At 38.5% G+C, this 14,032-nt stretch overlaps 1 protein-coding gene across 1 annotated transcript in view; it reads right to left on the bottom strand.

The window, feature by feature from the left end:
• The window catches only part of Themis (thymocyte selection associated), a 201,515-nt gene extending 193,584 nt beyond the window's left edge, over positions 1-7,931 (bottom strand). The window contains exon 1 of the mRNA XM_060373142.1: positions 7,597-7,931. Coding sequence (XP_060229125.1) covers positions 7,597-7,687 — 91 coding nt within the window. The 5' untranslated portion in view covers positions 7,688-7,931. The remainder of the gene's footprint in view (positions 1-7,596) is intronic.
• Between the last annotated feature and the right edge of the window lie 6,101 nt (positions 7,932-14,032).

Genomic DNA, 14,032 nt, shown 5'->3' with positions numbered 1-14,032 from the left:
TTAGAAAGAATTGAGTCTGGTATCATAGAACCTCACATCACCTCATGTCAGTTGTTTTCAATTTCAACTTCTCTTTTAAGTGCTAAGGCTTTAAAAGCCTTAAAGTAGGGCATGTTTCATACCATAAGGTAAAGGAAACAACAGACAATTAAAAGAATGCCATGATAATAGCCTATTCTGCACTGAAACGAAATAAAACTCATTAAAAGCAAAAGAGTGACTAAATTAAGTCCTATATGGATAATCAACAAAGAACCACTGAGTTTAAAGGAAAATAAATTGCAATTAGAATTGAGAAATAATGAGGACCAATGCGGTAATCCTAGCTTGTAATCCTCAGAAAGTAGCACAGAGACTACTGCAAGAGGAGCCAGTCTGAGACCAACCTGGCTCTTCCTCAAACAAAGAAAAGAAATTGAGTACGGAGACTGAGTCAGAAGGATGAGGAATATAATCTCAGACTGGCCTACATGACAAGAACACCTAGATAAACATTTTAATATTAAATGCGTCTATCAGAAGGAAGTAATGACTACAGTTAAACACAGAATTTTTTGGAGAGATCCAAAAAAGCAGAGATTCGAGAATAGAAAGCCATGACAATTAGGTCAAAAATCAAGGAAAGAAACAAAATAATAGAGAATTTTAATAACATCAAATTCTGTTTTCTGTTCAAATAATTTTGTGTTTAAGAATTCTTATAGGTGAGTTCTACCAAATTTGCAAGAAATTAAAACTGATATTTTTTAGAGCATTCATTACCTTAAAAAATAGGAAACATGAAACTCTATAGAGCTCACTTCAGAAAGCTAACATTATCTTGGATCTAAAATAGATAGGTCTATTGGCTAATTTAATTATGGTGAAATATGAAAATCCTGGATCTAAAGAGCATACAGCAAGCCTTGTAATACAGTGGACAAAGAAATCCGATTACGGCTGTAGCATTGTGGCCAGCCCTGGTGAACTGAGATGATGGAGGACATCTTCTTAGCCCTCATCCAGGATACTAGAAGTCTGACCAGTCATCTCTGACCCTGGAGGACCCTAAGCTACTCAGGAGGGTGCCCCAGACCCAGTTTGCAAAGCTGTTAGCTATACCCATGAGGAAGCTACTGACGACAGCACTGAGTGAGAACTGTTTCTTGGTTCCATCCCCAGTGTGATGCTTTCGATGAACAGCTAGGTCCTAGGTAGCCCTGAGACCTTTTGGAAAGGTTCTTAACTCTAACACTTTTTCCTATGGAAGGGGTAGGACCCCCCCACCCCAACTGCCCTGGCACATGGCCTCACAACATATAGCAAGCTCTCACCCAAGCTCCTCAAGTGCAGCCCTAATAAGTATTTACAGGCAGTTTGAATAAAGTGTGTGTGTGTGTGTGTGTGTGTGTGTGTGTGTGTGTGTGTGTGTGTGCGTTATAAAGATAACTCAAACAGACTAATGAGAGAAAACCATGTTGTCGGCTTAATGATAAATTAGCACTAATTTCAAAATCAACTTATCATGTAAATACCTACAAAACAAGGAAAAGATAGAAGTTGCTTTAAGTATAAATTAAATGCCAACGCTTAGAACCTAATGAAGTAATTTTAGACTCTTTTCTTTATGACTAAGCTAAGACAGGGATTCCCATTCTTGGGGTAGCTCTGCGCTATACTGCAAAGGTAGGAAGAAACACAAAATAGCTCTGAGAGTGACGACCCTTGTTCATTTCTAACGGTATCAGTCTCCACCTAGGTGAGCCGATGAAATAAAAAAAACCCACACACTCCTAGAACTCCTTCACGAATTCTTCAGGATGCTCACAGTATTTCGCCGCATCCTCTATGAGGTCTGACTAGGGGGAAGAGCAACATGTTACCTTGTTACTATAGCAACCTGGGTACACATGTCCTGGTGAGCGTGTTCTAGAAAGTGGCCCAGGATACATGACCGTTCTATACACACATCTCCTGGATTCTAACAAAGCATCGAGAAACTGTTCTATATTTTGATTTTTTCAAAGATTTATTTTATTATTTTTAATTATGCAAATGTGTGTGGGTTTGCACATGTGAAGGCTGGTGCCCACAGAGGGAGGATCAGATCCTCTGGAGCTAGAGTCACAGGGAGCTACGAGCCACCTGACAGGGTACTGGAACCAAACTGGGGTCCTCTAAAGAGCACTGTGCAGTCTGATTCGCTGAGCCATCTCTTTAGCCCATTGTTTCTGCCTTTATTTTTGTTTTGTTTTTAATAAAAAGTAAATGGGAGGATCCACTCCAAAGCCATTCTGAACGAGATAGTGAGAACCTGTCTCAAACAAGAAAAAGTTTGATAATCTCAACCCAACCTGACATGAATCCTGGCAATAACTATACCAGCAATTAAAAATTTAAGCTAATAATATTCTCTACAAGAGACATGAAATTGCTTTAAATGTAAAAAAAAAAAAAATCAGTTCAGCGATACTTAACAAATCTGATGCTGCTGCACACGTAAAGCCTTGCTTGAAATTCAAAAAACATCAATGTAGAAAAATAAACTTACACAGTCATAAAAGTAACAGGGGGAATATTTAATAAAACATACTCAAGATTTTATTTTTTAAAGCCGTTAATAAAAAGGAAGCAGAAGATCCTGTCACCTAAATAAACAGTCTTAATGGTGAGTTACGGATGCTTCCTGTGGCTGTAAATGTGACAGCCTGACCTTTACTGTTAACTCTGTTGGACTTTATGCAAGAAGCGCTAACCAGAGTTCCAAGAGAAAGAAGAAAGTACAGTCCCAGAAAGGAGAAACAGATCTCGCAAAATTTGATGTGTCTAAAATATTAACAATAATCTTAAAAGCCTATGTTAGAGATATACTTCCTTAAAATTCAGCAAATAAAACAAACAATAATGAAAATGTGCAAGAATTACTAGTTTTTATAATTTTGGGGGGGAGTTGGCTTGGCTTTTTGTTTGTTTGTTTTTGTTTTTTGATTTTTGAGATAGGGTCACACTCTGAATCTTAGGCTGGCCTGAAACTATCGCCTCTGCCTTTAGCCTCTGTCTCTCTAGTACTGGGATTATAGGCCTAAGCCACTACAATGGCTTAAGGCACCATTTATTACTGTTATGGTATGAAAAAATAGTCAGAATTGATGTGAAAACAATGAAGATATCAACCACAGCAAGAACAAAATCACCAGCACTACTGACTAAGAAGAAAAGAGACTTGAGAGGCATATCCAATTCCAAGATTGGAAAACTTAATTTACGGTGATGTGGGTGTTCACGAAATTGTACACTGCTGATCAGAATTCAGAGAGGACGTGTGCGGAGATGGACAAGTTAATTCTAAAATGTATATGAAAAATTCACAGAGCCTCACTTGAAGAATAAAAACACATTGGAAAGGTTTCTTCCACATCAGTCGCTTTCAAACGTGCCTGCTCTTTACAGTCATCAGGGAGATGTCTAGGGACCCGCCGGTGACACCTCACCTCTCACGTAATTAAATCTTTACTTGTAAAGACACATCCAGACACTGATAATCTCAAAAACATGTCAGATGTTTCAAACGGGCAATCAAGTTTGAGAAACGCAGCCCTGCGGCATATTCTCATAAGCCAAATGTTCTGAAATGCTGCAGACGCATATGCCTGAAGACAGTGAAGAGGCAGAGAAGCCACTGCAAGAGACTCTGGTCTGATGCACAGTATTCATGAATAGCAAAAAGAGTTTTCCAGCCAGGTGTGGTGTGGGACCCCTCTAATCCTAGTAGTTGGAAGCCAGAGGCTGGAGGATCTCTGTGAGTTCAAGACCAGGTTGTTGCACATAGAGAATTCCTGGCTAATAGTAAGATACTCTCTTTTTATTCTTCTTCTTCTTCTTCTTTTTTTTTTTTTTTTGTTCATGGTCATTATGCTAATTAGATCTCTAGAAGAATCATAGATCTTGGCCCTTATCTCAAAGCATATACAAAACTGTCCCTTTCAGGCAGAGAACAGATATGAACAAAAGAGTAAATAATTGAATTTCTAGAGGCTAACATATAATATTTTCATAATTCATAACAAAGAAATATTTCCTTAGCCACACATAATAGAAATGCAATTGTATATTGATCACTCTAACAGTAAAGTTGAAAACTTCCCCTTACAAAACGTACTCTTAAAAAAGAGAAATATTAAGCTAAGCAATAGGAGAAGATATTCACAACAGCAAACATGATCGTATACACACACACAATCAAGTCATTAATAAAAGTTTATAACAGTCAGCCTGCTGGGAGCCTCTCGCAACTACATCTCAGCGCCAAGGTCTCCCCCAGAACCAGCGAAGCCAGCCCTACAGCGAGCAGACATCACAGGCAGCCGGCTCATTAGAGCCCTGGCAACAGCTGGGCTTTGGGTTGGGCCCAAACTCCGGGTCTGCAGTCTGTCTTTCAATCAGATTATTAATGCCCAGAGCAAACCAAAACGGATTCGAATTTCCCAGTGAAATTAGAGGTTCCGATTAAACACGGCTGGGATACAGAGTTAATAAAATGTAACTGATAAATAAAAAATAAAAAAAGAAACTTAAAAAAAAAGTTTATAACACCTAATATAAATGAGCCAGACCTTGGAACCATGTTTTAAAGAGAATCTTCAAACATTACAGAATAGAAAAGAAAATGTCCTCGATCTCATTAGACAATCAGCAGACATGAACGAAAACCTGCTCTCCCTACAGTATTCCTACCAGAAAGACTAAAATCAAGACGACCAGTGACAGAAAATGTCATCAGGTGTGTTAGCAGGAACTCTCAGAGACTTCTGATGGAAATGCAGACTGAAGAAATGCTCGGGGGACTTTTTTTTTCACTACTCACCAAACGTGATACAAGGGCCATTCTGCACAGGAATTTTGCTTATTTTTATATTGTGAATGTTGGAGGTATAAAAATTTTATAAGAAAACACTAACAAGTGGCTTTAAGCTAGAAATAATCCAAATGCCCATCAGCATTAGAACAGTTTAGTAAATTTTAGTATGCTCCTCCAATGCTAGATTACTTGAGTGAACGGGTAGTCTGAGTTATAAACCCAAGCTCTCAGCGGGCTAAAGCAGGAGGGCTGAGAACTGAAGACATGCCTGGGCTACAGAGTAAGTCCAAAGCCAGCCTATGGAGCGTAGTACCAAAATACAGACTGAAGAGACAGGGCTACTGCTTAGTGGTTGCTAGCATGCACAGGCCTTAATTTCAGGCCATAGTACTGAGAGAGATAGATAGAAGGAAGGAAGGAAAGCAGGAAGAAAGGAAAGAAGGTAGGAAGGAAGGGACAGAGAAGGAAAAAAAGGAAGAAAGAAAGGAAAGGAGGGTAGAAGAAAGGAAAAGGAAGGAAGGAAGGAAGGAAGAAAGAAACAAAGAAAGAAACAAAGAAAGAAAAAAAGAAAAAAGAAACAAAGAAAAAAGAAAGGAAGAGAGAGAAAAACTATTATACACTGAAAATAAATTGTATGGAATAGTATTGGTTACATTACAATATATGTACGCCAACTAAAATTATAATACTATAATTTTCTATTTCCAAAACATTTATGTGTGAACAAAAGTCATGAAATATTGGTTAAGTTGGGGAAGGAAATAAATAACAGTTGAAAAGTATGTAATATGAATCTTCTAGAATATTTGTGATTTTCTATTTCACAGGTAATGGTTATATGGATGTACTTAGTGTGTGGAAATTCATCTTAATTGAGTGGCAACATAGTAAAGTCATAAAGAACAAAGACAATGATATGTACAGGTTTCTTTTATAAAACAATATGAAGTTGCCATTTCTTCAAGTTAATACGTAAAATCAATGCTATCCAATAAAGTTCTTCATTAGATTTCTTAAAGAATCAATTCTTCCTTTTTTTTAATGTCTGCGAACAGCTAAGTTAACTTTGGAACATGGAGTAAAAACAAAGGACTCAGACAGATATTGAACATATATTAACACTAATTTTCAAGACTGTCATTTTAAAAAGTATGTGATTGGGCAAAAATAATTTAATAAATCAATTAATGTAACAGAAGAGTTATTTCAAGGACAAATGATGCATCTGCATATTATCTGATTTGGAAGCAACAAAATTATACTGGGAAATCAGACTTAAGATGTACTAAAATGTAAAATTGGGTCCCTGTACTTCTCATAGCAATGCAACCTGCAAATAAACTAAAAACCAAATATAAAATCTGAAACTGCGAAGCAGTTATCAAAACTCTTCCTAGATGTGTAGAAAGCCTTTCTCCATAAAGCCATAAAGGTATAAACCATGAGATAAGAAGCAGCTGAGAGCTGGCTTAGATGCATATGTTCATAAGTGGTAGGAGACAGACATGATAACAGATGACCTAATCCCAAATCATCAATTCACGAAAACTTTAGTAAAACCTCATGATATTCTGAGAGCAACTAGTACCAACTCATTACCTTCCATGGGTATAGAGGAATGTGGGTGTGTGTAGGTATGCATGTGTCAATCTTTTGAAGGGTAAGACTGAACACTTACTCCCTTACATCTTGATAACCCCCTGGGAACTGAAAACATCCAATCTCCCAAATATATTAGACACAATATATTTTGCTTCAATTCTCCTGTTCTGGTAAGCAAAAGTAGATATCTACCTAGGAAATACTTCCAGTGCCTTATATGTAACCAAACTTTTTTTTTCTAATGTTTCAAGACAGGGCTTCTCTGTGTAGCCCTGGCTGTTCTGGAACTTGGTCTGTTGGCCACGCTGGCCTCAAACTCACAGAAATCTTCCTGCCTCTGCCTCCTGAGTGCTGGACCACCAGTGTCCAGCCCAAACTAACAACTTTAAAATGCTAAAATATATATTGGGGTTTTACATACCGCAGTAAGTTGTACCAAAATTGACCAGCTTAGTATTCAACAATTTTTATTGAACCTTGACTTTTTAACACAGATTTTAAAAGGTAGCATGGCCGATAGGTACTAACTTTTCTATCATAAAATAAAGTTTTCCATTATTTAAGGAGTTTGGAGTGGGGTTGCTACAAAAGGAGAGGAACATAAACACAAAGCAAGCTTAGAAGTCTGAACTTGGCAGCATTCATGTCTAAGTGCCCTTGATAGTCGAAATCATTTTGGGTGAAGCAAAACAAGTCCAGTTGTTTTTTGGTTTTTGTTTTGTTGTTGTCTTAATAGTCTAGAAAAAAGCATCAACAACCTTAAACTTTTTTTTTTACTTGATTACAACCAATTTCTGAGAGTAGGCAGAAGTAGAGAATCATTTGTTGAGCGCCTACTGATGAAAAGATGACAATTCACATAGTTCCACGTCCCATCTTTCCCCTACTTCACCATCTGCTGGAGATCCACTATTCAGCAGTTCATTGCTTGTGTGTGTGTGTGTGTGTGTGTGTGTGTGTGTGTGTGTGTACTCACCTCTCCTTCAGACTACTCGGATTTTTGTTTGCCGGTATGCTGAGGTTTGAACGTATCATAATACTGAGCTATACACACTGCCTTTCACGTATTCCTTATTAACTTGTCTCCCACCCACAAGCTTCCAAGAGACTTGATGAAAAAACATTCCACCAAGTTAAAGACTTAGAGAAACACTTACCTTCAAAGTAGATGCCTGACTGGATTTCCACGACCCTTGGAAGCGTCCTTAGGTCAAGGGAGTGGACAAAGTCTTCCAGCGATAAAGCCATTGTTTTGTCTTGGGTGGTGTAGAGATCTGATTCTTACAAGATCTTCTGGCTCCTGGATGTCAGTTGTTGGCAGTTGCTGTCTTTGCTCATAATTCCTCCCTCAGGCAGGCAGAACGTGAAAGGGGAGCCAAATCAGGGGAGAACAGCCTCAGGTGTGGAGGTACTTGTCTGCAGGGGCTGTTCTTCACTTTCTACCTGGCAGGGAGGAGGTCGCACTGAAGCCGGGCACAGAAGGACAGCTAGAGCAGGGGAAGAGAGAGAGAATAGGAAGGAGACCGTCGGGTAAAGCTTTTTGTTCTCCTTGTGGCTTCATTTCCTTCTGACTCTGAAGCAGAACCATGTGGGGGTGGGGTATGCATGTCTGAACTGACACTACCCAAAGTAATGAGGTTGGCAAGCTGCTGGCACCTGTGCATCCCAGCATTGGCAAGTCTGTGAGGAGACAGAGTAGCCTGTGGCGTGACCACTGGCCATGGCCAGAACGCAGGAGCGATGTCTTACCTTTAAAACGGCACTACCTCATTACCCCTCTGCATCTAAAGTTTAGCTTTGTGCTTTATTTGCATACTCTTGGTGCCTTTATATTAAACTTGGTCACAAAAGAAGCTGGTGTCAGCTGGTTTTAGAAACCTGATACTCTGAAGAGGTATGGAAACCACTTTTCATCTTTTCCACATTAAAATTTTTGCTGAACCTTAGAGGAAGGTGGGGGAGGGTGCTGTACAAGTGACTCAGGGATTAACATCGTAAGTTGATGGGAACATTCTGGCCTCTGCACTGGGGAAGGAAAGTAGAGCAGCAGCGCTTAGAAACAAGACTCTTTTAAAACCCATATGCCAATGCTCCTCGCCTCTGTTCTGCCATTGCAGGCATGTGTTGCCACATCTGGCTTACAGCAAGGTTTTTGTTGTGGTGGAGGTATTTTTTTTCTTAGTGCTTTCTATTCTTGGTACTAATTCAAGCAGCATTTTAGAGGATACACGTACAATGTGAAGTAAGACTATCTATGTTTCTTCGGTAAATAAAGGAAGGTTGGTTGAAGTTGGTAGAGTTGAATCATACTGAAGAGCTGCTCACATTCCTCATAGCCTGAGTCCTGGGCTCAATGCCTGATCACAGTGGAGAGCCTACCAAACTCTTTCTGCTCTTCACAGTCATATCTGGCCTTGTAAGGTCAAACATGTTTGCTGACCTTCTAGACAAAACAAGGGTTAATGAGGAAATACAGCAAATGTTTTTTTGCTAGTGACTTGTACATAATCACTTGAACCATTTTGCTAAATCTGTCAAGCTTGATATATCTGTCTCCTGTCCGCTTCTCGCCTAACTCTGGGCCTCTCAGTTGACTGCAAACACTGTTTATAGCCTAGTGGCATATTTCATACAGCTTTAAAATATGGAAAAGGCTGACTCTTGAAAACTCATACATTTATTAGAGTCAGTGCCACAGTAAAATTTATTTGGTATGTAATCAGTGCTGGATTTCACCGGTGTCTTTAACTTCTAACTCAAATTTCTATCCTTGTAGAAAATTCTACTATGTCATCAGATGTTTGTACTTACTCACTTTGTCCCTGCTTCTGCTTTACACACAGGGACCCTTCCTGTATCTCAGAACCTGTTTCTCCCATATTCCCAAACATACAGTTAATGACTCCATCATCTTTAACAGTGCCATGCCAGAAGGCTTAAAGTCATGTGTGAACGGCCATGTTCCACAGCCTCCAATCCCCTCAAGCTCTGTGGGTGACAGTCCTCAAGGCCACTCCTTTGACATTGTCCTGTCTAATCACTGTTGCCACATTAGCCCAGCTGTTATCACTTCTCTCAAAGACATCCTGACATGGCCAGCCATAATAGAGTGGACAAAAGAGCAAAATTATTTGAACTGATGCATAGAAAAAAAAATTAGTGAAGTTTCGTCACGAACACAAGAATGGTGAGTTTAATTACCATCAAACCAATGAGAGTTAGAAATAAACAGACTGCATGTTACAATTTCTAAACTGCAGAAAGTTGAATTTCAAGCCAGAGAGGAAGGAAGATGTATTTAACCAATGATTGTTAAATAATTGAGGGAAAAGAAAATCCCAAAACATTCCATGAAAGAAAATTAAATTAAATTTTAAACTTAACTTTAAATTTAAAGAAACCACAAGTCAGGAATTTTTTTTCAAAAAAAAACAAACTGTGAATGAGGATTTGAAAGAATTGCTCTCAAGTATTAATTGAAATCTTAAAGGAAAAGACTAATAGATTTGACAACAAATCTTTGAAACATTTCAATAAATCAAAGTGGAATTTTAACAAAAACTACAAAGTACTCACTCAACATAAAGAAACAACGGCCTTGATGTCCAAGTAGCTCAGAACAGTCAGTGTGCAGAATAAAGGTGCTTCTCAGTCTGGGTTGATAGCTACTCAACTCTTCTACCAAATTCTCTGGAAAACCTAGATTTTTTTTTTATTTTTATTAATTACAATTTACTCACTTTGTATTTCCCATGGAGATCCCTCCCTCCTCCCCTCCCAATCCCACCTCCTTCTCCCTTCTCCACCCATGCCCCTCCCCCAGTCCACTGATAATGGAAGTCTTTCTCCCCTTCCTTCTGATCCTAGTCAATCAGGTCCCATCAGGAGAGGCTGCATTGTTTTCCTCTGTGGAATGGTAAGACTACTCCTCCCTCAGGGAGAGGTGATCAAAAAACAAGCCAATCATTTCATGTCAGAGACAATCCTTGTTCCCATTACTATGGAATCCACTTGGACACTGAACTGCCAAGAGCTACATCTGTGCAGGGGTTCTAGGTTATCTCCATGAATGGTTCTTTGTTGGAGTATCAGTCTCATAAAAGACCCCTGTGCCCAGATTTTTTGGTTTTGTTGCTCTCCTTGTGGAGCTCCTGTCATCTCCAGGTCTTACCATTATTACTTCTTTCATAGGATTCTCTGCACTCTGCCCAAAGGTTGGCCATAACTCTCAGCATCTGCCCTGACACCCTTCAGGATAGAGCCTTTCAGAGGCCCTCTGTGGCAGGCTCTTCTCCTGTTCCCTGTTTTCTCCTTTTTCTCGTGTCCATCCTCTTTGCATTTCTGAATGGGGATTGCATTTTAGCCAGAGTCCTCCTTCTTGATTAGTTTCTTTATGTGTACAGATTTTGGTAGGTTTATCTTATATTATATGTCTAATATCCAATTATGAGTAAGTATATACTCTGTGTGTCTTTCTACTTCTGGGATAAGTCACTCAGCATGATCTTTTCTAGATCCCACCATTTACCTGCAAATTTCATGATTTCCTTGCTTTTTATTGCTGAGTAATATTCCATTGTGTAGATATACCACAATTTCTGTATCCTTTCCTCAACTGAGGGGCATCTGGGCTTGATGTCCTTGTTTCTAGCTTCTGGCTATTACAAATAAAGCTGCTGCAAACATGGTTGAGAAAATGTCCTTGTTGTCTACTTGAGCATCTTTTGGATATATGCCTAGGAGTTACCACTAGCTGGATCTTGAGTGCTATTCGTAATTGACTAAGAAAACACCATATTGATTTCCAGAGTGGTTATACAAGCTTACATTCCCACCAGCAGTGGATGAGGGTTCTCCTTTCTCCATAACCTCTCCAGCACATGTTATCCCTGAGTTTTTGATCTTAGCTTTTCTAATGGGTGTAACATGAAATCTCAGGGTCATCTTGATTTGTATTTCCCTGATAAATAATGACCCTGAGCATTTTTTAACCATTTTTTTTGGCCAATCTATATTCCTTTATTGAGAATTCTCTGTTTAGCTCTTTACCTCATTTTTTAATTGGATTACTTGATTTGTTGTTGTTTAATTTCTTGACTTCTTTATGTATACTGATATTAGCCATCTGTCAGATAGAGGGTTGATGAAGATCCTTTCCCAATCTGTAAGTAGTCATTTTGTTCTGATGACAGTGTCTTTTGCTTTACAGAAACTTTTCAGTTTCATGAGGTCCCATTTATTGATTGTTGATCTTAGAGCCTGTGCTGTTGGTGTTCTGTTCAGAAAGTTGTCTCCTGTGCCAATGAGTTCAAGGCTCTTCCCCACTTTTTCTTCTAACAGGGTTAGTGTGTCTGGTTTTATATTGAGGTCTTTGATCCAGTTGGACTTCAGTTTGGTGTAGAATGATAAGTATGGATCTGTTTGCATTTTTCTACTTAAGACATCCAGTTAGACTAGCACCATTTGTTGAAGATGCTGTCCTTTTTCTACGATATGGTTTTGGCATCTTGTCAAAGATCAGGTGTCCATAAGTGTGTGGGTTTATTTTAGTGTCTTCTAGTTGATTCCATTGATCCACCATAGTTGATTCTATGCCAGTACCATGCAGTTTTTAATATTGATGCTCTATAGTACAGTTTGAGATCAGGGATAGAGATATCTCCAGAAGATCTTTTATTGTAGAAGATTGTTTTAGCAGTTCTGGGCTTCTTGTTATTCTATATGAAGTTGAGAATTTTTCTTTCAAGGTCTGTAAAGAATTGTGTTGATATTTGGATGTGAATTGCATTGAATCTGTAGATGGCTTTTGGTAAGATAGTTATTTTTACTATATTAATCCTGCCAAGCCATGAGCATTGGAGATCTTTCCATCTTCTGATATCTTCTTCTAATTCTGTCTTCAGAGACTGGAATTTTTTTTTCATACAAGTCTTTGAATTTCTTGGTTAGGGTCACACCAAGGTACTTTATGTCTATTGTGACTATTGTGAAGGGTATTGTTTCCCTAATTTCTTTCTCATCCCTTTTGTCTTTTGTATACAAGAGGGCTACTGATTTTTTTAGTTAATTTTGTATCTAGCCACTTTGCTGAAGGTGTTTATCAGCTGTAGGAACTTTCTGGTAGAATTTTTGGGGCCACTCAGGAATACTATCATATCATCTGCAAATAGTGATACTTTGACTTCTTCCTTTCCAATTTGCATCCCCTTGATCTCCTTTAATTGTCTTATTGCTCTAGCAAGGACTTCCAGAACTATGTTGAAGAGATATGGAGAGAGTGGGCAGTCTTGCCTTGTCCCTGATTTCAGTGGGATTGCTTTAAGTTTCTCACTGTTTTGTTTGATGTTGGCTATAGGCTTGCTATATATTGCCTTTACTATATTCAGGTATGTGCCTTGTACCCCTGATCTCTCCAAGACTTTAAACATAAATGATGTTGGATTTTGTTAAATGCTTTTTCAGCATCTAAGGAGATTATCATGTGTTTTCTTTTTTTCAGTTTGTTTATATGGTGGATCACATTGATGGATTTCTGTATATTGAACCACCCCTGCATACCTGGGATGAAGCCTACTTTGACACAGTAGATGATATCTTTGATGTGTTCTTGGATTCGGTTTGCAAGTATTTTGTTGAGTATTTTTGCATCAGGGATCATAAGGGAGATGTGGCCTGAAATTCTCTTTCTTTGTTGGATCTTTGTGAGGTTTAGGTACCAAGGTGACTGTGGCTTCATAGAATGAGTTTGGTAATGTTCCTTCTGTTTCTATTTTGTGTATTAGTTTGAAGAGTATTGGTGTTAGCTCTTTTTGAAGGTCTAGTAGAATTCTGTACTGAAGCTATCTGGGCCTGGGCTTTGTTTGGATGGGAGACTTTTTATGACTACTTCTATTTCCTTAGAGGATATAGGACTATTTAACTGATTTACCTGGTCTTGATTCAGCTTTGGTAAGTCAAATCAATCAAGAAAATTGTCCATTTCATTTAGATTTTCAAATTTTGTGGCATATAGACTTTTGAAGTAAGACCTAAAGATTGTTTGGTTTCTTCAGTGTCTGTGGTTATATCCCCCTTTTCGTTTCTGATTTTGTTGATTTGGATAAGTGTCTCTCTGCCGTTTAGTTCATTTGGCTAAGGGTTTGTCTATCTTGTTGATTTTCTCAAAGAACCAGCTCTTGGTTTCATTGATTCTTTGAATTGTTTTATTTGTTTCTAATTTATTGATTTCAGCCCTGAGTTTGATTATTTCCAGCTGTCTACTCCTCTTTGGTGTGTCTGCTTCTCCTTTTTTTTTTTTTTTCTTTTTCTTTTTTAGGGTTTTTAGGTGAGCCATTAAGTTGCTTAAATGAGATGTTTCAAATTTCTTCTTGAAGGCACTTAGTGCTATGAACTTTCCTCTTAGCACAGCTTTCATTGTGTCCCATAAGTTTGGGTATGCTGTGCTTTCATTTTCATTAAATTCTAGGAAGACTTTAATTCATTTCTTTATTTCTTCCCTGACTCAGCTGTCATTGAGTAGAGAATTGTTCAGTGTCCATGTGTGTGTAGGCTTTTTGCTATTTCTGTTGTTGTTGAGGTCCAGCTTTAGTCCAT

This window comes from Meriones unguiculatus, chromosome 20 (assembly GCF_030254825.1).
Source record: "Meriones unguiculatus strain TT.TT164.6M chromosome 20, Bangor_MerUng_6.1, whole genome shotgun sequence".
NCBI classification, from domain to species: domain Eukaryota; kingdom Metazoa; phylum Chordata; class Mammalia; order Rodentia; family Muridae; genus Meriones; species Meriones unguiculatus.
Note: the sequence above shows the minus strand (reverse complement) of the source record. Positions and strands in the feature narration are given on the sequence as shown.